The sequence below is a fragment of the Leucopleurus acutus genome (assembly GCF_964270905.1).
Source record: "Leucopleurus acutus genome assembly, chromosome: 7".
Taxonomy (NCBI): Eukaryota; Metazoa; Chordata; class Mammalia; order Artiodactyla; family Delphinidae; genus Leucopleurus; species Leucopleurus acutus.
This window is the reverse complement of record NC_139150.1, coordinates 558,346-583,184: the sequence shown is the minus strand read 5'-3', so window position 1 is coordinate 583,184 and position 24,839 is coordinate 558,346. Positions and strand designations below refer to the sequence as shown.

At 61.0% G+C, this 24,839-nt stretch overlaps 1 protein-coding gene across 1 annotated transcript in view; it reads right to left on the bottom strand.

The window, feature by feature from the left end:
- Nucleotides 1-24,839, bottom strand: part of EXD3 (exonuclease 3'-5' domain containing 3) — a 77,539-nt gene that overhangs the window by 47,381 nt on the left and 5,319 nt on the right. Inside the window, exons 2-5 of the mRNA XM_082842955.1 lie at nucleotides 15,195-15,290; nucleotides 7,262-7,326; nucleotides 3,787-3,960; nucleotides 3,281-3,448 (exon numbers count right to left, since the gene is read on the bottom strand). Of these exons, the coding sequence (XP_082699081.1) occupies nucleotides 3,281-3,448; nucleotides 3,787-3,960; nucleotides 7,262-7,326; nucleotides 15,195-15,270 (483 nt within the window). The 5' untranslated portion in view covers nucleotides 15,271-15,290. The remainder of the gene's footprint in view (nucleotides 1-3,280; nucleotides 3,449-3,786; nucleotides 3,961-7,261; nucleotides 7,327-15,194; nucleotides 15,291-24,839) is intronic.

The window sequence follows — 24,839 nt, the reverse complement described above, 5'->3', positions numbered from 1 at the left end:
GCAGTGACCTGGGAGTGGGGAGGGGAGGGGGCAGCGAGGTGAGCCCCTTGTTTCTCACCGCTCTGCTGGGCTGTCGGCCTCCATCGTCTGAGGATCCAGCTCCTCAACAGGCCCCCCCCCCGCCCCCTCCCCGTGAGGGGTGCACAGCCCTGGCCACAGGACGACACTGTCAGAGGGTTTGGGTCCCCTTCTCTCTGCCTGCTTCCTCCAGGGCAGCCAGCCTCTATCCAGGCCAGGCTGGAGCCTCTGTGCACCCAGGCTGCCCTCTTTTGGCCAGGCAGCCTGCGTGGACACTGAGGGGTGTGGCCAGAGCATCCAGGGCTGGAAGGCCATGGACACCCCCAGGGACAGTCTGGGAAGTGCCCTTGTCCTGCCCCCGCAGCCCTGGGGAGCTCTGTAGCCTGGAGGCTGGGGGGCACAAGACGAGGAGGGGGACCGTTTGGCCTCACCCGGCCACGGGAGGGCGCCCTAACTCCATCGGGGGCGGCCACGGTTACCTGGCAGCAGAACCTCCTCTAGGAAGCCCCCGGCCTGGACTCCACCTTGGATCTATTGGGCCTGGCTGAGAACTGGATTCTGGTCACTTCTCAGTCTGAGCTTCTGCTGAGGGGCCAGCAGGCCAGGCTGCCCACGGCTTACCACCGGTCACGTGGCCATGTGGGGGGCCCCGCGGATGCAGGAAGATCGCCTGCTGGCCCAGGTGCCTGCAACTGGCTCCAGACCCAGGCCGGGGAGCAGGCCCAATGGGAGGAGGGCAGTGGCCGGGACCTGCAGATGGACACTGCCCAGGGCTGGGCCCACCTGGCACCTTGCGGGCCTCCCTGACCTCCGCCCAGGAGGCTGAGAGCCAGCCACCGAGAAGAGGGCTGCCCTGCGGCCGGGTCAGGGTGGGGCTGCAGGGACCTCTGACCAGACGGACCACAGAGCTGCCGCTTTGGGGGAAAGTAACTAAGAAGACCAGAGGGGCTGGGGCGGTGACAGCGGGAAGAGCCCTGCACGGACGCCCGACTGCCCGCTCGGCCAGCAGGGGGGCTGGGCAGGTGCCCAGACCCGGCGGCCGGGCCCGGGACGGGCCTTCCGTCCTCGGCGGCTCAGCGCGGGCCTGGAGCCAAGGGGCTTTTTTTTTTTTTTAAAGCAAAGCTATCTTTTCACCTTGATAAGCTGTTTAAAAAATGTAAATAAAATAATGCAGCAGACAAAAGCAGGCATTCACGCGGCTGGGGCCGGCCGCCGCCCTCGACATGAAATATCGCAGCGCATTAAGTCGTGAGTCCCCGCTAATCCGAGCGGACAGGCCTGAAGGCGGCCCCTCGGCGGCGCGGCGGTGGGCACTGGAGCGTGCACTGCCTGCCGGGCCGCCCCGCTCGGGGACAATGGCCTTTCTTCGCACGAGGGGCCTGTGCGGGACAAGAGCCCCCTTTGTGTGCAAGTCTTGCCTCAGAGCGCAAGGGAGGCGCATTCGGCCGCCCAGACGCTCTTTGAAAGGCCTGAGCGTAACAGGAGACGCGACACACCAGCCCGCCTTCTGCCTCGGCGCCCGTTCAGCCCCGGCCGAGCCCCGAGCAGCCGGGCGCCCGGTCCCTGCGCCGCCATCGTGGCCGCGCAGCACATCCTCCACCTGGGCCTGGGCCGCACACCTCCGTTCCGACGGGCCTCCTCACCGGGAAGAGGGCCCCGTGTGGGGTGGGCCTGGGACCCGCCTGGGTGCCGGCCGCACCCCACGCCTGTTGGCACCCTGGCGCCAGAAACTTTGGGCCCCACGAGGCAGTGGGGGAGGTGAGCCCGGAGGGAGCCTCTGGGCCCTGGGTGCTGGACTCACCACCCAGGGAGAGGGCACCTTTGAGCCGGGCGCCCGGGGCTACCCCACCTCCCCTGCCCTGCAAGGGCATCGCGTGTCTCGCATCTCGGGGTGCGCGCAGCCCAGGGCCCCCTGTGCCTGCAGCACAGCTCAGAGCTTCGCTGACAGCGCCCCCTTGCTGCTCACCCGTGGGCCCTGCCGCTCCCGACCTCAGCCGCAGACGGGTCATCCGCGGTGAACACTGGGCCAGGACCCCAGAGCTCCCGCTGCATCTCAGAACCTTCTGGGCTTCAACGAGGACCGCTGCTGCTCACGAAGGACACTCAGCAAACCCACCGAGCTTCCAAAAGCCCCCAGTTCCCACCCAGAGACCTGCAGCCACTAAGCCCCACGTTTGCGCTCCTGGCCCAGCCCTGCCCACGACAAGGGAGCAAAACGCCCTCCCCCTCGGGCGGCCCCCAACCCACATGCGTCGCACACGCTGGGGACTCCTGACTGACGTGGCTGAGAATCTGCGCCCCAAGCCGGCACGATGCCCCACAACCGATCTTCTGAAAACCACAGGTGTGCCGGGGCCGGTCCCTGGGGTGGGAGCCAGCAGGGCCCTCGGGACGCAGACCCTCACAGGGTCACCACCACTGGCCCGACCCAGTCCGAGGGACCCAGCAAACAGGCAGGGGTGGGCACCACCCAGAGCGTGGCCCCCGGCTCTGGGGCAGGGCCGCACGACAGGTCCGGGAGGCCGAGCGCAGCCTACAGATGCCCGGCCACGTGCTCTGTTACCGACCAGGACTAGAGCACAGTGGCCAGTCCCCCGGCCTGGCGTGGTCGTGGCTTCAGGGCCCCCCACGCAGGGAGGGTCTGTCCTCATGGAGCAGCAGCTGGGCCCCAAGGGGCCTCGGCTCCCCTGCCCCCAGGCCAGGCCAGCACAGGACCAAGTGACCTTTGGGTGAGTCTGGGCAGGGGCAGGAGAAGACAGAAGCGGGCCCCGGGTCCGATCTGGGCCCGGGGCACAGAGACTGCGGCTAGCTTCTCCCACACCCGCACTTCTCAGCCCCCCGGAGAGCAATTCTGGGAGCTAACAAAGGGAGCGGGCTTCTGGGCCAGAGCTGGGCGCCCCCACGCCGCTGACCGAGGGGGAGAGGCCGGCGGGCGCCTGGGGAGGAAGGGCCCTGAGCGTGGTGCAGGCCAGGCGGGGTGTGGGGGCTGCAGCCAGCCTCTTTCTCAGTCGGTCAGCGCGAGGGGCTCCCAGGGCCGCCACGCCAGGCACGAACCTGACATGGTTCCCAGGGCAGCTGGTCCCCAAAAGCCTGCACACCAGACATGAGGCCCCCTGCAAGGCCCCCCACGCTGGAGGGCAGAGGGGACACTTCTGGGCTCGGCGCCTCGAGCCCCAGCCTGGCTCCTGCCCACCCCGCTGACCCACGTGGAGGCCCAGCCCGTGGACGAGAGGTCCAGAGCCACAGGGAGGGTCTCACTCACTTCTTTGAACTTGCCCTCCTGGTGCAGCCGGTGGACTTGAGCCAGCAGGGGGCTCCGGTCTGCGTCCTGCAGCTGGAAGATGCTGACCAGCGGCTCTATGAGGCCGGGGGGGCTCTCGGCGAGGAGCTTGACCGCACGGGCCTGCAGCTGCTTCAGCCCTGGGCTGCCCTGGAGGCCCCAGACCCAGCTTCAGTGGAGGCGGCAACCGGAGTCACGGGGCCTGATGCGGGTGGGGGGTTGGTGCTTGGGCAGGCCCAGTGCGGCCAGCACCTGGCAGCCCAGAGCCAGTGGGTGGACGCTGTGGGTGAGCAGGGGCTGGCTGGCAGGGGCACAGGCAAGGGAGCCGAGATCGGCCCGGTGTGTGGCTCTCGGGAGGCCGAGAGCCCCCGACCACCGTGGGCGACCTCCACAGGCCGCAGGGGCCCGGCCAGGTGCGCGTGGGAAGCCCGTGCCGAGGCCGGGACGGGCTGGGAAGGGGCAGGCTGTGGGCCGCGGGCAGGGCTCACCCGGGCCGGCGCCGGGCACAGCTGTGCCTGCAAGCAGCGCTTCAGCTCACGGGTGACCCAGGCCTCCAGGGAGGGGCCCTTCCCCCGCCAGCCCCGGCTGCTGTCCAGCATGTCCAGGAGGGCGGCGAGCGGGTCCTCCAGGGCGGCGAATCCCCTCTGGGCTTCCTCCCGGAGCTGTGGAGACACAAGGCCTCGCTGTGGTGAGTCCTCCTGCCGGCCTCCCCCACCCGCATGGAGCCGCCCACACCTTCCTGGTCCGCTGCACCCAGGCCGGGCACAGGGACCGTCCAGGCCAATGGTCCTGCAAAGGCTGGGGCTTGCTCCCCAGGCCAGACCCTGGGCGGAGCTCCTCTGTGCCCTGACCACCCGCGTGGCATGCATGGGACATGGCGCTGGCCCTTCAGAGACGGTGACAGGTCAGCAGGGCCCAGCAAGCAACAGGAGACGGAAAAAAGGAAAAAACCCCAACTGAAAAATGCCTTTTGTTTACTTTTCTACCTCCTGTGCTGGGAAGCTCTGGGGGACACGTAAGAGCTGCAAGACAGAGACAAGAACAGGTGTGTCCCCAACACCCACGTCCAGGGGGACAACATGCATCTCACCACCGTCTCTAGAGCAGCCGGGCGTCCTCTGCGTGACCAGCAGGGCCCTGTGCGTGACCAGCAGGGCCCTGTGCACGGCCAGCCCGCCACGCCCTGCCCACTCCAGTGGTTCAGGTCACTGCAGCTCCCTTGACCGAGGACCTGCTGGGGTCCGGCCCAGGGTGGACCTGCAGGCGTCAAGTGTGAGCTCAGGGGGCCGAAGCCCTCGCACCCAAGGGCTCTCTGGAAGGGGCTGCCCTCGCTGTGGCTGTTGGAACTCACCTGAGATGGCCTCAAACAGACCCTGAGGACAGCTGTCACCCTCCAGGATGGATAGGCAAGGCCACACACACCTCTCAGGGGTCTGAAGGGCACCAGCAGGGGGCTGCGGTTCCCACAGAGCCTGGGGGCCACCGTCCAGCATTGCCCGAGGAGGGGGCGGGGTCTCCATCAGCACCACACCCCTTGCTTGGGAGAAGGAAAGGTCTAGAAGGACCCAGCTCTGGCCTTTGGATTTGGATTTATTTCCACGTGTGCTCAGGAGGTTGGTCCTGGGGACGGCCCTGGGGACCTGGCCCTCAGCCACCAGAGGGAAAAAGCTGCACTAAGGGGAGCTCACAATGAAAAACAACAGGACACACAAGGAACAATTCACCATGATGGTGACCGCAAGCAGGGTGATCAAAGCTCTAAGAGTAAAGAACAGTAAGGTATCGGTTTGGGGATGAAAGTAGAATATAAATATGTCTAGAATTATAAAAGAAAACAAAAATCAAAACTAAGTAAAGAATAAGACGCAAGTGGCCCTGAGCGGTAGCTGCAGCCCTGGGGTGGAACTCATGCACCAGGTTTGGGCCCCAGGGGTTTACGTCTGGCCCCGTGTCGCCCTCCCGTGCTACCCCTGCCCTTGGCGTGGTGGGCTCAGCGTCCATGTCGACGATCCTCCGGACCCCTGGCTCTGAGACCCTGGCTGACCTCCTCTCTCCTTCCCTCCTGCCCTCTGGCCTCCCCTTCGTCTCCAGATTCCCTGTCCTGTCCGGTCCCTGAAAACTCCACGTGCTCTGCTGGGCTCCAGCTGCTCTCATGCGGCCGCCCCCTGGGTCCCTCTGCTGCTCCCTTGGCCCCCAGGACACTCTGGCTCATCTGCACCCTCGTCCTCAGGGCTCGAGCCACCGCATCTCCAGCTGCTGGCCCCTTGGTTATCACACACGACCGAGCTTGGACTGCACAGCGTGGTGCCGGCTGCTCACAGGAACCCAGGACAAGCTCTGGTGAGCAAACGTGTGTCCCCTCCAGGCGGGAGCTTTCGCCAAGCAGGGAACTCGGAGTGTTTATATAACTAACCACAAAACAAGCCTGTCCTGTGCAAAAACCAAAACAGATGGGCCGGGCTCCTTCACAGCCAGAAACAAACAGCTAAGCGACATCAAGACGCAGCCCTGTTTCTCTGGAAATGTCGAAGGAGACACAGCGAAGGTCAGAAAACAGCAAGGACGATGGACCCCACACATCAAACCGGTGACGAACAGAACTCGGGGGGAAGGTGCGGCGTTAAATGCAGCATCGGAAACCAAGACTCCTGGAAACCGATGCCTTGGGCGTCCGGCTACCTGAAGGCTGAGATCAGCCCCGGGAAAGAGGCACAAGGCCGGGGGAGGGGCAGCGCTGCCGGGAGACGCGGGGGTCAGGAACCGGGAGGGACCTCCGGCCGAAACCGTGGTGACGTGGAGGAAGCGGACGCTTCCCAGAGAAATAAATCCAGAGACAGACACTCTGCCCAGGAACAACCATTAGGGAGACCGCCCCCAGGCTTCATCTGCAGGCCCCCCACCCGCGCCCCGCCGCCCCCGGGGCAGCGCCCGGCTCGTCCTCAGGCTCTGCGGGCCTCTGGCTCCTGCCTTCAGTGAACAGGGATGGAGGGTTGAGCCGAGCTCACAAGCCGGCTCACCGTGACACCAGGGCAGAGGATACCACCTCGCAACGAGCCCGCTCCCAACTGGAAGGCTGAACAGCACCACAGCCCTGTTGCCTGAGTCTCACCCTCAAGCCACATGGCACGAAACTGGAAAATCAAAAAACGTTTGGCTTTTGCAAAAACTCTGGATTCTCCAGCTGATGGCTAGAGATGGCTGCTCTCAGGCCTGAGCGCAGGCAGTGGATGGGCCGCTATCTGCCCAAGGCCCCGCAGCTCAGCCGTGCGGGGAGCCCAGGCCTGTCCAGAGAGGAGGCCGGCTGCCGGCCCTCCTCCACCACGAAGTGCTGTGGAAGCCTGGAGTTTACCTGCTCCGGACGCCTGCCCGACCAGCCTGCCCCAGGTCTGGGTGCCCTGCCCACCCTCGGCGGGCAGCTGGAGGCCAGGCTGGCACGAGAGGATGTGGCCCTCTCCCTCCAGCCACGCGTGGGCCCGTCCTCCCCAGGAGCCAGGGCAGCCTCCCTCGCCCTTTCGATGCCTCAAGGGAGCAAAGTGCAGGGAAGGAGCGGCCGAGGGCCAGTAACTGCACCACCCCCGGGGGCCGCGAGGCAGAGTTGTCCTCCTGGCACAGGTCACGGCGGGACACGGTCTGGGCAGTGGCAGCTGCCACTGCAGGACCCCCAAGTGGCCGTGGAAGACCCTGGCAGCCTCCCCGCCAGAGCTCCTCCTGCCGGACCACACGCATCCCCCCCGCTGTCCAGGAGGGCTGTCCTGCTGCCCCTCTGGGAGAGGGGGCAGCGGGCGAGGCCCGGCAGGTGCCCCGCACTGCCCGGAAGCTGGTGGTTGGCACAGGCCCTCCCTGCCTGCTCTGAGCGTCCAGCAGGCCTCGTCCCACGGCTCCAATCCCATGCACCCCCCAGAACATTCCGACACGGCAGCCTGCCGAGGCTGGCGGCCAGGTGCCCACACCCCGAGGGCTCACCTGTCCCAGCTCCCGAGTGGACCACAGCGTCTGCAGGGTCTGCAGGAACAGCAGTGGGTCCCGGCCTGAGGGGACAAGACAAGGGCCGAGGAGGGGCTGAGGGGCAGGTGGGGGCCGAGGCCTGGGGGCTCCCACAGACACCGCCCAGCACTCACGGCCCCTTGTGCCCTCTCTGCCCCTTCCCCAGGACCGTGGCCCCGCCACCCAGCAGGGCTGCTTCCCGCAGTGCCCACCGGGGTGGGCTTCCCCTGACAGCTCAGGGAGCCTGGCCTCATATTTAAGCCGTGGTGGGTTCAGAGTGGCCGTGTGAGTGGGGAAGGGGCGTCGGCCGCCGGGGCTAAGTCGGCAGTACTGACCTGGCCCCCCACGGGCAAGGCCCGCCCAGCGGGGTACGCCGCCCACAAACCCATCCACCGCCCACCATGTCTGGCCTCTGGCCCCTGCCGAGGCCCCGAGGTGGTTCCGGCCTCTATCTCCCCCGTCTCCCCTCTGCCCTGTCCCGGCCCCGGGTGAGCCCCATGCAGGCTGGCCACTCCCCAGACCTTCCCCACCCCCATGGCCGCTGCTCCCTGAAGCCGCTGTCCCTGCTGCAGAATGGGGCGTGGAGTCATGACACAGGTGCCACTCAGCCCAGTGCTGGCCGGGACAGGGGAGGTCGGGGTCACCCTCCTGCTGGAAAAGGGTCGGCGCTCTCAGGCGAGATCCAAGGCCAGTGCCAAGGAGAGCTCGCTGGCCTGGAAAGGTCGCTGCTGCCAGCTCTTGGCTTGCGAAAGAAAGCTGTTTCCGAGGCCAGGGGACCAGGGACCCAGCTCCGAGGTGCCCATGGCCACCAGCGCCCCCTGGCTGCGGGCCCGCCCCTGGGCCTCAGGCTCCCTGCACTCCAGGCGGGGCTCCCTCCTCCCCAGCGCCTCACTGCAGCCCTGCCAGCCTCAGCAGCACCTCCCCGGCCTAACCCCCTCCGCCACCCCCGCCCCCTGGCAGCCCGCGCCTTGAGGACCAGCCCCTCCTTGCCTTGCGAGTTCTCCTTCAAAGGCCCAGGCGCTGTAACCTTTCCAGCCCCGCTGAGAAATTACAGACAAACCTTCCGGTTCTTGTTTGTAAGCTGGGCGGCCGCACTGTGCGTGCGTATTTATTTACCTGGCCGCGCCGGGTCTTAGTTGCGGCACGCACGCGGGATCTAGCTCCCTGACCAGGGATCGAACCCGGGCCCCCTGCATTGGGAGCACGGAGTCTTAGCCTTCTGGTCCTTTTGTTCAGAACCGGCAGGCGCCAAGGCCCAGAGCCCAGGGAGGACCGGAAGGAAAGCAGCCAAGGGGGGTCTGGGCTCCCGGCGTGTCCCTGACCCCAGCCCAGGGGGTGGGAGAAGCCCCTGGCACTTAGCCAGGACCTCGGCCACACCTCGCACATGGTGGGGGTCAGGGTCAGGGGTCAGGACCCCAGCCATGCCCTCACATGGTGTGGGTCAGGGTCAGGCGTCAGAGTCAGGAGCTGATCATCAGTGCACACACTGGGGCAGGGGAGGCCACTAACAGACTCTCCCGGCCAAATCTGGGGGATCAGGAGCCCAGATGGCTTCACCTGCGAACCTACCCAAGAATCAGGGGGACGACGGCAACCTGCTGGCTCCATGCAGGAGGCGGGTCGGAGGGAAAGGCTGGGGACCTGAGCCACACCCTGGGGGACAGCCCCCGAGCACACGGGCTCAGGGACCCGGGAGAGACGCCCGTGTACACCACAGGAGGGTCCGTCCCAGAAAGCAAGGCTGGCTGGACAACTGAAGGTCCATCAGCCTGGTTCGCTAGTGAAATAAAGGACGGAAGTCACATGATGCTCTCAATAGATGCAGAACAAGCATCTCTTAAGGGAGAGTTCTAGTTATAATTTAAGAAATAACTCAGCAAACTAGAAGAGAAGGGACTTCCTTAGCCAGACAAAAGGCGCCTATAAAAAACCCTCAGCGAACACAGAACTCAATGCTGAAAGCTTTCCCCTAAGACGCAAACACCAGGAGGATGCCCACTGTGCATTCGACGCCAGTGCAGAGCAGCAAGAAGGAAAAATTAAGGCCACAGAACTTAGGAAGGAAAAAATAAAAGCATCAGCACTCTGACCAATAAACTCTGGTCCCTCCAGACAATGGAATATTATTCAGCACTAAAAAGACATGAGCCATCAAGCCATGAAAAGACAGGGAGGAAACTTAAATGCCGATTACTAAGTGAGAGAAGCCAATCGGAAAAGGCTGCAGACTACGTTCGTAGTATGATTCCAACCCTATGACGCTCTGGAAAAGGCAGAACTATGGGGTCAGTATGAAGATGAGGAGTTGCCGGGGGCATGGGGGAGGGAGGATGAACAGGAGAGCATGGGGGGTTCAGGGCAGTGAAACTACTCTGTGAACCTTCAGTAGTAGATAACATGTCACTCTGCATCGTCCAAACCCACAGAACGTACAACGCCAAGAGTGAGCCCTAAGGTAGACTACGGACTTTGGGTGATGATGGCGTGTCCAGGCAGGTCCCTCACTCGTCACAAGTGTCCCATCTGGTAGGGATGGTGATAACGGGGAAGGTGGTGCATGTGGGAGGGGCAGGGGTAGATGGGAAATCTCCACGTTCTTCTCCATTTTGCTGTGAACCGAAAACTGCTCTAAAAAATAAAGTCTTTAAAAATAAAAACAATACCCCAAAACGTCGTTACGCACTGAACAAATGATTCATTTTTTAGAAAGCAATGAAGAATCTAAAGACAAGTATTAGAATTACTCAATGGACTTATTTCAGCATGGATGGTGAACACAAGGACAGTATTAAGAAATCCATTGTTGGGGCTTCCCTGGTGGTCCACTGGTTAGGGCTCTGCACTTCCATTGCAGGGGGCCCGGGTTCAATCCCTGGTTGGGGAACTAGGATCCCTCAAGCCACTTTGGTGCGGCCAAAAAAAAAAAAAAAGAAGTCCACTGTTCCCTCCATACTAGCGACAGACAGAAATGAACATTTTAAAAATATCAGGTACAGTAACATAAGAAATTTCAAATTTCTTGGGATAAATGTAACAAAAGAAGTTCATGCAAAAAATATAAAATGTCACTGAGAGGGGCTTCCCTGGTGGCTCAGTGGTTAAGAACCTGCCTGCCAGTGCAGGGGACACGGGTTCGAGCCCTGGTCTGGGAAGATCCCACATGCTGCGGAGCAACTAAGCCCGTGCGCCTAAACTACTGAGCCTGTGCTCTAGAGCCTGTGAGCCACAACTGCTGAGCTCGTATGCCACAACTACTGAGCCCACAAGCCACAAGTACTGAGCCCGCAAGCCACAACTACTGAAGCCCGCGCGCCTAGAGCCCGTGCTCCGTAACAAGAGAAGCCACCGCAATGAGAAGCCCGCACACCGCAACGAAGAGGAGCCCCCGCTCGCCACAACTAGAGAAAGCCCGTGTGCAGCGACGAAGACCCAACACAGCCAAAAATAAATAAATTAAAAAAAAAACGTCACTGAGAACAAAATTAAAAGGCCTGATTCAGGACGGGCTATACCGTATAATCAGTAATATGCAAAGTTGTCAATTCTCCCCAAATTAATCAGCAGACCCCACACTCTAACCCAAACAGTAGCAGTGTGAGTGGGTGCGGGGGGACTATCTTAACAACCACAGGGAAACCACAGGACCGCCCCACCTAGGCCAGAGCCACAGGGGTTAAGGCTGAGCATGTGGCCCAGGGAGGGGGGACTTGGAGCCGGAACTGGGCCTGCATGGGCCAGGATGTGCGGCCAGTGTGGGAAACGGCATAACCTTATTGAAAACACTGGGATGTCACCCCCATCTCACACCTACAGAAAACCCACCAGGGGCTGTAGGTCTCACTGTGAAGACAGATCAACAGAGCCTCTGCAGGGCACCTGCACAATACCTTGATGACCTCGGGACACGGTTAAGTCAAGAATTCCTACCAAAATAAAGGGCCTAGCAGGCGCCAGCCAGAGGTCTCCCTCTTCCCCACTGGGCTCTGCAGACCACGCCCAGTGCAAGGAAAGTCTGACAGGGTCAGGCTGGGCCAGGCTGCTCTCTGTTCACGGCTCGCCCAGGCCCAGTGCCCTTTTGGGTCCAAGCCACAGGCCAGGCTGCACCCTCGGTCACTCACACCCTCGGCCTTCAAGCCGCTGCCCAAGCGCCGCTGACCCGCCGGCCTGGCCCCTCACCTGACACTGCACGTGGGATGCGGGTTTGCTGTCTGTCCCCTCCCGATGCTGCCAGCTCCCGGCGGTGACCATGTTGGCCCTGTTCAAGGCCGTGGCCCAGGCCTTGAGGGACACTCTATAGTGACTGCTGGACGTGCCAAGGCCAGACTTGCACACGCAGACAAGGTCACCAGCTTCCGTGGCCATGGGCAGACACCCGGGAAGCCCAAGTTGGAGCTGGAGGGGCCCCGGGGCCGGTGTGAATGTGGGCCCAGGCCTGAGTACAGCAGGCACCAAAGGCCGGCACAAGGTGGACTCATCGAGCACGGGGTGCCCGGCCCGGGGCCACCCTGCCAGCCGAGAGTGGGCCAGTCCCGCTCCCTCGACACAGGGATGCACCACAGGAGGCCGGGCTGAGCTAGGAGGGCGGGCACGGGGGCCTTCTGTACACAGGGTGGACATCAGCCGTGGCTGCAGCCTGGCCACTGCTGCCACCTCCCCACCCTGGGCCCGGGACTGGGCCACCCTGATATCCTGGACCTGCTGGCCAGGGGTGGCCAGACGGCAGGTCAGGGGCGGCAGGGCAGGTGGCCTCTGGCCTGGTACCTGCCCCCTGACACCGCCCCAGGAGCACGTGGGTGAGGGCGGGCAGGCAGCAGTGCGTCCAGAGGACACTGAAACTCAAGCTCAAGAATCAAACTTTGGGACTTCCCTGGTGGCGCAGGGGTTAAGAATCCAATCCCAATGCAGGGAACACGGGTTTGAGCCCTGGTCCGGGAAGATCCCACATGCCGCAGAGCACCTAAGCCCGTGCGCCACAACGACTGAGCCTGCGGTCTAGAGCCCGCGATCCACAACTATGGAGCCCGCGTGCTGCTCCTACCGAAGCCTGTGCGCCTGGAGCCCATGCTCCGCAACAAGAGAAGCCACCACAATGAGAAGCCCGTGCACCACAGAGAAGAGTAACCCCTGCTCGCCGCAACTAGAGAAAGCCCGCACGCAGCAATGAAGACCCAGCGCAGCCAAAGATACACAAATAAATTTAAAAAAAAAAAAAAAAAAAGCACTGCTGAAGACAGAAGAATAGAGAGAAAGGCAACGGGCCCCAAACAAGTGGTTCATCTCTCAGGATCCCAGATTCTGTGGGTCAGGAATTTAGACGGGCTCCTCCCCAGGGCCTCAGGCACACACCCGAGCCCGGCTCCCAGGGCAAGGCCCTGGTAAGCACCACTCAAGGGCAGAAGCAGACCCCACCTTGTGGGAAGGCGTTGTGAGCCCCCAGTCCTGCCTGACACTGGGATGAGATGGCGTCAGATGCCTCTTTGGCCAACCATAAATGTAATGAAATCCAGTAAAAACAGCAACGGATTTCTGCAGAAGCAAGCAAGCTATTCTGACGTCTACATGGAAAATAAACAAGAAACGAGAGAGAAGCAACGAGAGGTTTAGTCCTGCCGGATGCAGCAGGTCATAAAACCACCGCCACCAGATAGCGTGATGCAGCAGGTGAACAGAGCAGAAAGCCGGGGAGACTCCACCCGTGGGGAGCTCAGTGTTGCTGGGTGTCCCAGTGGTCCTCCAGGACGGACTGGACCCATTCCTCACCTCTCCCAGCAAAATAAATTCCACCGGGTCAAAGACTAAAGAGCATCACAGCTAACGCCTCCACGGCCCACACGCAGGCAGTCTTTCATTCACAGATGGAGCTAAGTACAGGGCAACAACTATTTTTCTCAGGTAAGGAAACAGAAAGGTCACACAGCCAGGAAGGCGGGTGCTGTGTCGCCTGTTTTCACAGCCTCCCTCAGGTCACAGCCCAAGGATGGTTCCACAGCCCCAGGGGCTGGGGGCCCCCCCCCAGCCCTGACACAGGGAGGGCCAGGCCTGGAGGTTCCGGGTACTGCACGAGCCTGTGAGGGGTGGCGGGGCGGGGACGGGGCTTCCTGGAGGGTCGCGCCTGCCCCTCCCTCCATGCTGAGAAGTGATTCAGCTCTGTCTGCCTGACTTTCGAATTTCCCAGGGAAGGGGGATCCACTGCTGCCCGAGATCCTGGGACCTGCTGGACTCCAGCCGGCAGCTTTTCTGGTTCAGCCACACTTCCTCATCCAAAGGCCACGATTTCAGGAGAAAACCAGGTTTTGAGCCCAGTTGACTTCTCAGTTGGGGAATGTTTTCTTGTTCCCAGGAGAGGGGAGGACGGGAGGGAAGGGCCACAGGCCTTCCCCGGCCTGTCCCTTCCCCTCTTGCCCCCAGCATCAGGACAGGCGGGGGAGGGTGGCATCCAGATGGTCCAGGACAAGCCGAGGCCCTGGGGCCTCGGGTGTCAGAGTCCGGGGGCTACAGGTGAGGAGGGTCCTGCTCTTGGCAAAACCAGCAGAGGCGCCAGAGCATCCTGGGGGAGGTACCCAGACCCTGGTGGAGAGATGCCCACTGAAGAGGGCTTCCCTGGCCTGCGGTCACTCACAGCAGGCCAGGGGCTGTGTCTGATCCCCAGTCACAACAGGGTGGTGTCAGGTCCTGAAGACTCTGCACATTGGGGACAGGTGGGGAAAAGCACGGTCTGAAGGTCTGGGGAATTCTGAGCAGAAAACGAGCCCATTGTGGGCGGCTGAGGGTGCCTGGGCAGCCCCCCGGAGACTCTGCTTGGAGCAGGCTGTGTGCACCTGCGGAGGACCCCACAGGAGACGGGGGGCCGACTCCACAGCCTCTCAGGACCCTGGGGTGGGTGAGCAGAGGCTGGGAAGAGGCCCCAGGTTCCCCACCACCTGCAAGAAGGGGCAGCACTTTGCTTACTTGCCGGGGGCTCTCCCTCCCACCCCTGTGCCCACCAGAGGACCCCAGCCCGGCACAGGGACGGCCCCCCAGGATGCCAGGGGCCATCAGGGAGGGGCGCCCCACTCTCCAACCGGACACCCGGTCACGGCCTGGGAGGAGCCCCTCCTTCTCCAGCCTTGGTCTCCTCTTCCACGTCACCACCTGTCCTTGGTGGGGCGAGATCAGGCTTCACGTGGCCCCGCGTCTGCCCTGCCCACAACACTCACCAAACGCAGGAGACACTCAGAAAGAAAGCCTCCCGGAGCCCACAGACACCACCGCGAGGAGTTCGGGGCTCCCGGAGGAGAAACGGAAGGCAGAGCCTCCGCTCTCTTGGGGCCAGGGGCCATGTGGGATCCCGGGGCTCCCAAGCTGGAAGCGCCAGTCTGGGGCCCTCACTCTTCAGACACCTCCCCGCACCCCCGCCCTCTCTCCTTCTTGGCAGGACTGATAAGATGCCTTGTGTCCGCACTTGGTGTGGGGCGCAGAGCCAGGCTCCAGAGAGAACCCCGCCGTTCCCACCAGCCCCCTGCACCCAGCTTCAACCACACTTCAGTGTGGGCTCCCTGAAGTGTCCGTCCAGTCATGGCCAACCCTCGGTGTCAGACATGAAGCAAGTGGCCAGGAGGCGGTCCACTGCAGGACCACGAGGCCACATTTCCCAGGGCAAAGGGAGGTGCCCGCCCGCGGCCCTCAGGACAGGAAGGCCGTGGTAGCAGCCACCTGCCTGCTCCCGTCCACAAGTGAGGCCGCTCCACACATCCCAGGCCCCCAGAAAGCCACATCGCCTGGACGCCTCCCACCTGGGGTCCACGCCCGGTGCACACACATGCACCTGTACACAGACCCCCCCCACACCCACCCCATGCCCAGCCCTGACAAGTGCAGCCAGGCTGGACCTGGGCCGTGCGGGGTGCAGACTCACCCATGGGGACACACTCACCACCAGCTGGGTCACCAGCAGTGTCACCAGCAGCAGGCTCTCCGGCGGCATCTCCGGCGGGGTCTCCGGCGTCCATCCTCAGGGGAAGGCAGGGAGCTGCTCAAGGGACCAGTGGAGAGGGACAGTTAGGCTGCAGGTTCCACACAGAAGGGAACGGGCCACACAGAGGGACAGGCAGCCACACAGAGGGACAGGCAGCCATGCAGGGCCCACTTCTGTGCTTGGGGTGGGGGTGGGGGCTCAGGTGGCCTCGGCTTCCCCGGCTGGACCCAGGACACTTAGCACTAACCTCAGGGGTGGACCCACCATGAGGACCCCTGAGCCAGCCCACACGGACACACCCAGCTCCAAATCATCCAGGCTGGCCACAAAGTGGTACCACTCCCAGGCGGCCAACAGGGTCCTGCCAACGTGTATTTTATACAAGACACCTTTCCACATTTACGGAGCTGGTCTAGTTTTTCCTCATTTGCGGTGTGATTTATGGCACGGTGACACACACGGCACCTCCTGCGTAAACCTGGGTCCTGACACAGGCCTGGAGGGGAGAGCCCTGGGGGCTTTCTCCTCCCCAACTCCCACACGCTTTCAGCTGTGCTTTTGGACATTTACATTCACATTTCTCACTAACACGCTGATACGGTTGTTTCCTGAGTGTCCAGTCTTACACCTGACTGACCAAGCTCAAGGTGAGAATTCACTGTCATGCCCCAGCCCCCAAGCCCCGACAGCCCCTGAAACAGCTCTCCGAGCGTCTTCCGCTGACGCGCTATCTGCAGGAGACAGGAGCAGAGCAGGGCTGAGCTGGGCGAACTCCGGATACTTCCCTGCCTTGTTCAGTTTGCTCCAAACTTGTGCTCTGGCCATGCAGACTGACTGGTGTCGGGCCGGCCCTCCCACTGCGGACAACGTCCACCAGACACGTTTTAGGCGGCCGACTGCTGGACAATAGGCTGTGCACGACGGGTGATGCCCAGGCTGGGGGGCCCAGGGATGGGCCGGCTCCCAGCTGGGGGCGACCTCCCAGCTAAGATCATGACCCGGAACCTGGTGAGCAGAGCATCCCTCTGGTGGAGGAGGAGGCCGCGCATCTGCGAGCCAGGGCACCAGCTGGAGGGGTCATTCAGGGCCAGAAGTGCAGGTGAGCAATGCAGGATCCCCAGGGCTCCCAGAGGCAGCTGTCCCCAGGCCGAGAGTTCGACAGGGGCACTAACAGTCAAGCAATGCTGCACACTCTGGGCTCCAGCCCAGCGACGGTGGCGAGTTAGCCCTGCCCCAGACCAACTCTGCCAAAATCTAAAACCAAGCCCCAATAAAATCCGTGGAACAGGGCTTCCCTGGTGCCACAGTGGTTAAGAATCTGCCTGCCAATGCAGGGAGCACGGGTTCGAGTCCTGCTCCGGGAAGATCCCACATGCCACGGAGCCAACTAAGCTCGTGTGCCACAACTACTGAGCCCATGTGCTATAACTACTGAAACCTGCGCGCCTAAAGCCCGTGCTCTGCAACAAGAGAAGCCACCGCGATGAGAAGCCCGCGCACTGCAAGGAAGGGTAGCCCCCACTCGCCGCAACTAGAGAAAGCCCCCGCGCAGCAACGAAGACCCAATGCAGCCAGTAAAAAAAAGAAATAAAAAAATCCACGGAACACTCTGTATGTTGAGTCCCACCAAGATAAAGATCCACCCTAACAAAATGTCAAGCCGTGCCCCCCAGTTCAAGGTAATCAGCTAGAAATGAACTGTTCACTAGAACAAAGGTCAACATTCTTCAGCGGAAGGTAACAATCCAGTCTCTACAGTGTAACATTTACAATGTTCAGTACATAATATAAAAGTCACAAGACCTGCAAATAAGAGGAAAATATGACCCACACTCAAGGGGAGAGAAATACAGAACAGCACATGATGGAAAGCAACTCCAAGGCAGCTCAGAGGTTGAATTTAGCAAAGACTTTAACACAACTACTGTAACTGTGCAAAGAATGAGTGAAAAACATGTTCAAAAAGTTTAAGGGAAATATGGTCTTAAATGAGCAAACGGAGAGGCACAAACGGAAACTGCAGGAAACTACGTAAGAGAACTAAATGGCAGTTCTCCAATAAAAAGTGTAACAACTGAAATGCAAAACCCACTGATTGGGCTTGGCCGCAGACTGGAGACGGCAGATTACAGTCAGTGAGTCTGAAGACAGAGCAACAGAAATTATCCTATCTAAAGAACAGGGGGAAAGATTGAAGAAAAAATAACGCGACCTCTTCCCTGCTGGATTTCCTGCAAGGCCATCATTAACTGGACTCCGACAGCACCCTAACACCTCCCCAGGATGTTCAGACAAGCCTGGAAGTCTGCCACTCGCTCCCAGAGACACCCCTTCTCGAGCCTCCGCCCGCCCGTCTCAATCCGGATGGCTGCTCTCTAGCCCGGCGGCACAGCTGCTGCACTAGGACTCCCTCCCCACCTTCTCTCCTGGTGCATCCGGCATTTCCTGATTTGTAAGCCTTCATGTTTCTCAGTTTTCCTCCTGGTGCTAGAGGAACACATTCTCCACGAGTTTCGTGAGAAGAACTCAAGGGAGGGGCATTTGACTGGTCTTTGTGTGTCCGGAAATGTCTTCGCTGGGCACTAAGCCTCGGCTGGAAGGCTGGCTGTGCACGGGCTGCAGGTGAGAGGCCGTCCCCAGGTATGTGATGGTGACGGTCCTTCCAGCTGCTGACACTGGTGCTGAGAGTTCTGAACCACCTGACGCCCGACCGTAGGTAGGACACTGCTCTTCTCCTCCTGGGGGACCTTCCCCTGACAGCATCCAGGTGTCAGCAGGACAGACGGATGGGGCAGGACCCCCTAGGCGTGCTCATGTCCTTCAGTCCTGGGAAACGTCCTCCTGGACGTCACTGTGGGTAACAGGGGCCTGGAAGACCAGTCTGTTTGTCTGTAGGGAAGGAATCCTCCCTTCCCCGCCTAGGGTCTCAGTCCCCACCCACGCAAACCTCCCCAAGGCCCTGTTTCCAGCCTGGAGCCTCCCTGGCTCTGCAGCCAGGCTCGGCCAGCCCTCAGCCGTGGGCTCTGCTTTCCCAGCCTGCAAGGCCCCTCTTCCCTCCTCTCTGCCTTCAAGCACTTTTGGTTTCCCTAATGTCTTTACTGTCATTTTAATGGACCTCGAGTGGAGCAGGTAATCCGGCCCCTGTGCACAGGCACCCCGCCCCTTGCCGGGACCTAACCCCAGATGGTCCTTCCCACCTCCCACCCCAAGTCTGACCCAACCCCGGGGGGCCTGCCACTCCAGGAGGCTGTGTCTCTAAACAGAGACCCATCCCCACCGCACAGCCTCTTTGGGTGGCCAGGGGGGCGCACCGTCCTCCCAGCTGCCGAGTTCCCGCCAGGGAAGGGAGTGCAGCACCACGAGCTGGTCTCTGGGCCCTTCTGCTGGCGGTGCTGTCCCAGGGCGCGTGACCGCAGCTGTCCCGTCCACACCGAGGCCCCAGCCAGGGCACTCCGCAGGGAGGAGCACTGTCCCTGCGTGCTTGTCCCACACGAAGCAGAGGTGCCACTCACGCCCTTCACGGCCGCTGTCCCACGAAGCCCGCCCGGTCACAGTCTCTGACGGGTCCAATGTCTGTCCCTCTTCTGCAGGCCCTTTGCTGGGGGTCCCAGAGCAGCAGTGGGCGCTGAGGGGTGGTCCAACTCCACGGCCCGCTGACGGGCCTCCGTGACCACCCCCCGCCTCTCCGGGGCCCATCTGGCCGGGGCAGGGGGTGACCCTCGGGCAGGCGGAGGGTTCCCAACAGGGGGAGCTGCAAATGGCCCAGGCCCCGTGGGCCCCTCCCCGGGGAGGTGCCAGGAGCCCGGCCTGTTTCTTCCCCTGTCTTCCTGTCCTTCAGCCCAACAGTCAGGCCTCACCCAGGCCCAGTCCCCATGGGGTCAGCTCACAGCATCACTGAGGCCTCAGCAAGGCTGAGCGCTCGTCCGGCTGGGCTGGCTCCACGGGGTCAACACCGTTGCTGGCCGCCTCTGGAGCCCCTGGCCATTCGCGGCACACAGCCGTGTCCAGATCCATCCAACCACCAGCCAGCCCGCCAAACAAGCAGCAAACCCCGGGCCAGCGAGCTCCTGGTGGGGCTGGGCCTGCATCCCTACGCGAGGCCGGGGTAGGGGCCGGGGCTCTCCCGGGTGCAGCGTTCTGGCTCGGCACCCTTTCCCGTCTCCCACCCGAGAACACGGGGCCAAGCACCCACCTCCCACGCGAGGGGTTAAGAGCAATTGGGTTGTTTAAATAAACCCCAAAGGGCGCCGGGGGCTTCTGAAAGGGTCTCCTGCCCTCCTCGTTCCTCCCAGCACAGGGCGGCCCGAGGGACATTCCTCCTTGAGAAGGCGGAGGCTTTATTTCTGCGGGGTGAACGTCCTGCCCACCCCGCTGCGTCAGGCCCCCGCAGGAGGAGCCCCAGCCCAGCAGTGCGCCCACTCCCCGGCGGTCAGGCTCTTTCCACCCGAGCCGCTCGGGTTGCTGTCCCTGAGCTCACCGCCCTGATGGCCTCCTTCCCGCTGCAGCCGTCCACTTTGCTGGTCAGCCCAGGAAGGGGGCAAATGGCCAGTGGCTCTTTCACGGGAGGGTGCTTTTCCCTAACCCTCTCCGTTAGGGGAGTCCCTGCTGCAGGCAGGCTCCCACCTCCCTATTGGCACCACTCTCCCCCTTTCTCTCAGGGGCACAGTGGCCAGCGCCTGGCCACTTGGAGACAGCTGATTGGCTGGGGTCTCAGGCCGGCCCCAGGTCAGGTGGACAGGGCCAGACCCTCCTTGGGAAAGGACTGAGGCCATCGAAACTCAGCTCTGGTCTGTCCCTGAGCCCTGGAATCTGAAATCAATCTACAACGAGCGGCAGCAACTAAGCCCAATGTGCTTCTGAGATGGAAAACTGCTGACAACGACCAAGTTCAAGTTCACCCCACTGCAGACTTTAAAAATTGACCTCGCTTTAAAACGAAAAAAGTCTGCCTGGAGCCCAAATGGTCTTTAGCCGGAATCGTGGTGCTGGGTCTGCGGCGCGTGCCGAGGCGAACGGGCCTTCCCAGGGACAGGAGCTCCCGGAGGCCCCGCGGTGAGCGCCACCTGGCAGTTTTCAAACTTTCCTTTAATCAGAGTCACCAAATACAACTTGTTTAGCGTTGTGACTTTTGCTGAAAGGGGCTAAGCGGAGCCAAATCCCTGCAAGGAGCCCGGCACACGACCAGATCTCCACTCACACCAGAGGCTCCTGCTTCCCCAGCTCCACTCCCTACCTGAGCAGGAAGCCCCCAGCCCAGCAGCAAACCCACCTAGAAACAGACTCAAACCCAAGGAAGGGCGCAGGGGAGCTCCCAGAGAGAGACACACCTTGCAGGTCGGACTGCCTCCTCCTGAGAGCTGGGACCTACCTGGGAGCCTCCCGGGCGTCTACCTAAAAGCCTACCTGTAAACCTGCCTGGGCGTCTACCTGAGAGCTACCTGGGAACCTACCTGAGAGCTACCTGGGACCCTACCTGAGAGCTACTTAGCAACCTACCTAAGAGCTACCTGGGAGATGGCCTGGCCTGCTACAGGTTCTGGGGTGATCAGGGTCCCCAGATGTGCCTGCCCCATGTCCACCAGCCTCCTGCTTGGCACACTGACCAACCTGGCCCAACGCAGATGCCTCCTGGATGCCACCCCTCAGCCAGGCCCAAGGGGATCCAGCAGGCCCAGTAGGGGAAAGAGGACACCTCAGCAGGCCACCCTCCCAGGGATGCTGCCGCCTCCAGACAGAGTGCCCCCACGTCCACCACAGCCCAGCCCCACCGAGAAGCAGAAGGGGAGTACAGAGTGGGTGCTCGTGGGCACGTCCCCCCACCCGGCCCGACTGTGCCCAGAGACCCCTCAGGTCCAAAGGAGGCCAAGCCAGGCAGGAGCCCAGCTTGGTCATGAGCTGGGCTGGGGGCACGTTCTTCAGGCCGGTCGCCCCTTCTCAAAGCAGCGTTGTGAGCGGGCGGGGCAGGGGCGGCAAAGCCTGAGACCCCGCGGGAGCCCAGAGGACGTGGGAAGGGCAGCGAGGAGTGGACGATTCGCTGTTCCTGACCCGAAGCTGCCCTTCAAACAGCCCAGAAAGGAGAGCTGAAGGACCCCACAAAGAATCACATTGCTGGCCCAGGCCCGTGCCTCCCGTCCATCTGTCCATCTGCCCACCTGGCCCAGGAGAGCACAGAACACGATGCATTCTCTCAGCACCACGGGGAGTGACGGCGCGACCTTCAGAGAGGTCAGCACAGCATTCTGGTTTGGGCGCCAGATCATGCTTCCTGTGTCATTTTTCTGTGTCGTTTTCCACAACTATGGGAGCGCTGGCTGCGTGTCCCCCCAGGTATGTCCTCTGCCCTCCATCGTGGGGCAGATGGGGTGGTGGAGGGTGATAAGGGCGGCCTCCCGGCCCCATTTCCCCACGTGCTGTAAGCGCAGAACGCACACGGGGTGACAGCAGAAAGGGTCTCAGTACTGACTTCTGTGTATCCAGTACGTGTCGCAATAGTAACATGTTGCGTATGCCAGGGTTAAATAAAATATACCACTAAAGTTAATTTCGCCTTTCTTTTTATAGAAAATTTAAAACCACACGTGTGGCTCACGTATTTCTGCTGGACACACTGGTCTTGACTGAGAAAAGCAGCTGACCACATAGGAGAGCGGCCCTGCAGGCGGGTGGACGCCTCTCCACTGCAATCCCGGGCCCTCGGGGCAGGACGAGGGGACACGGGACCCCCAGCTGCCACTCCCCACAACAGCTACGGGGAGACATACCCTGCTGCCCCCAGTCCCAAATGCAGAGACACCCAGGATCCCCAGAGACATGGGGGTGCAAAGCCTGGGCCCTGCAGATGTGGCCACTCCGGCCGCTTCAGTTAAATAACAGCGCTAACTTGAAAGCCATTCAAACTGAATTAAACTTTTGTGCGATCATCTCAGTGATCTTTTTAAAGCTTTATTGAGGTGTAATTCACATACCATGGAATTGAACCTTTTAAAGTATACAATTCAGTGTTTCTAGTATATTCAGGCATGTGTAACCATCACCCCTAATCCAGAGCCTGTCATCACCCCGAAAGATCGCCTATCCCCGCCAGCAGTCACCCACCCTGGCCCCCCGCCCTCCTGCACCCATGACCCTGCTCCTGTCCCTGTGGCTTTGCCTGTTCAGGATGCTTCGTGCACACGGAGCCGTAATGCACGTCCTTTCTTGTCTGGCTCCTTCCACTAAGCACGACATTTTCAAGGTTCACCCACACTGCGGCATCTCAGCTGGGTAACGTGCCACGGCGTGGACCCGGCCGCGGGCACGCCTGTGGGCAGGGAGCGCGGGGCCAGACGTGGCTGGTGTTTAACTCTCGGGGAACCCGTGGACCCTTCCAGGGTAGCTGCCTCAGGACGCTACCCCCCACCCCCCCGAGTTCTTGCCAACACTGGTCGATCTCTTAGTCCCTCCATGCCAGAGGTGTGATTTTTAACTCACTGATTTGACTTAACGATTGTTCCTTTCTTTAAAAATTAAGGTCGCCAACTTTAAACACCAAGGGTCACTGCGATGGTGTCAAACTGAGTCGAGTTACTCCTGCAGCACAAAGGAACCAGCCCTGGGAGTCTCGGCCAGAAGGCTCTTCGGGACCCGTTCTCACCGGGTGCCAGACTGCAGTGGGGGCAGGGGGTAGAGGTCAGGGGTCACCGCCATTCGGGTGGGCTTTCCTGCTCCCTGCCTGCTCCGACTGAGGGCCTCCTGACGACCAAAAACGAGGCAGAAATCGGAGGAATGACGAATGGCTACTTAAAAACCACATTTTACATTAAATATTCAATGTCACGGGGACAAATCCTTCCAGTGTGTCACGAAGCTGTGTGTCACCAAAGCGGCCACGTCGGGACAAAGGCCCGTGGGCCTCAACCCACTCGGCACCGGGGGGCACCTGCCAGTCCTCTGGGTTTTCTCTTTTACTTTTTGCGTTTTCTAAATACTATACAATGAACACACTCCGCTTTGTATTCATGAAAAAAGAAATCAAACCACAGATGTTATTCTTAAAAGTTAAAATAAACTATATGGAATCTTAAGTTACAGGGGATGCCAGCCACCCGCCCACCCGGATGCCCGGGGGTCTGAGCTGCAGAGCCGGCCGCTTGTGTCACTGGCTGTCCGTGACCACCAGACACATGTGCTGTCTCAAGCGGCGGCCAGTGGTCCTGATTCAGGGTCCCGGGGCTGCAGCCAGGACTGGTGGGGAGCCCGGGGGCCCACGTCCCAGACGGCGGAAACTTCTGAGCCCATCTGCTCTCTGCTCATCGCCTGCTCCAGCCTCCTGCTTCCCCCAGGCCCGTTCTGATAGGAGGCCTTGATTTCTTGAGGAAGTTTTCACATTTATTACCATAACATCAGGGCGCTCGGTGTAAATCTTGTTTACATGTGTGGTTCTCACCTTTCATGAACGCTCAGCAAGTTTTTACTTCTCTTTTGTTTTCCCTTAATTAGTTTTATCAAAAGTTTAGTTCATTGGTCTTTTCAAAGAACTAGATTTTGGGGAATTCCCTGGCGGTCCAGTGGTTAGGACTCGTTGCTTTCACTGCCGAGGGCCTGGGATGGATCCTTGGTCAGGGAACTAAGATCCCACCAGCCGCTCGGTGTGGCCAGAACAAAACAAAACAAAAACAAAAACACAAAGAACTGGTTTTTGGTTTTGTACCTCCTGATTTAATTATTTAATTAAGCTTTCTCCTTTTTTTGAGTTATACACATATTTTTTCAGATTCTTTTCTATTACAGGTTATCGTAAGAGACTGAATATAGTTCCCTGCGCTATACAGTAGGGCCTTGCTGGTTATCTATCTTAAATACAGTAGTGTGTATATGTTAATCCGAAACCCCTAATTTATCCCTCCCCCCCTTCCCCCTTTGGTAAACACAAGCTTGTTTTCTGTGTCTGTGAGCCTGTTTCTGTCTTGTAAGTTCATTTGCATCCTTCAGATTCCACACATAAGCGAGACCGCGTGGCGCTTGCCTCTCTGCCTGACTTACTTCGCTGTGCGTGGTCATCTCTAGGTCCACCCATGTTGCTGCAAAGGGCATGATTTCCTTCCAAGCTTTCCTCTTTATTAACTCCCTCTACTGCCTTTTGTCTCTTGGTTTTGACTTCGGGGGCACGGTTTCCTTCCCCACTGCAGACGAATGCCTTCTGGTTAAACGCAGGCTTCTTGGACCTGCCTTTTGTCGTGATAGCCCAGACGTCCCTCTTCCCTCCGGCTGGCCCTCCTTCCTTGGGAGGTGGAAGCCCCCCGGAATGGCCCTCACCCCTGGGGTTTGGGAGCCGCAGCGCTCGCTGGCTCCGGCGATTACTCCACGCGATGAGCTCTCCTTCACAAGCTCTGGTTCTGTATTACAGGCTTGTTGCTGCCGGTCTGCTCGAAGTTTCTAGCGTCTGGCTTCCCCTTGCTCAGGGACAGGCCCCGGCCTGCAGGGTAGCCGTCCCGGGGTAGGACGCCGTGGGCCGTGCGGGGGGCTGCGAGTGGACATTAGCTCAGGGACCAGCAGCACAGTCTCTGGTCTGAAAGCGCAGGGGGTCCCCGTCCGCGAAAGCAGAGACGGGTGCCCAGGTGCTTC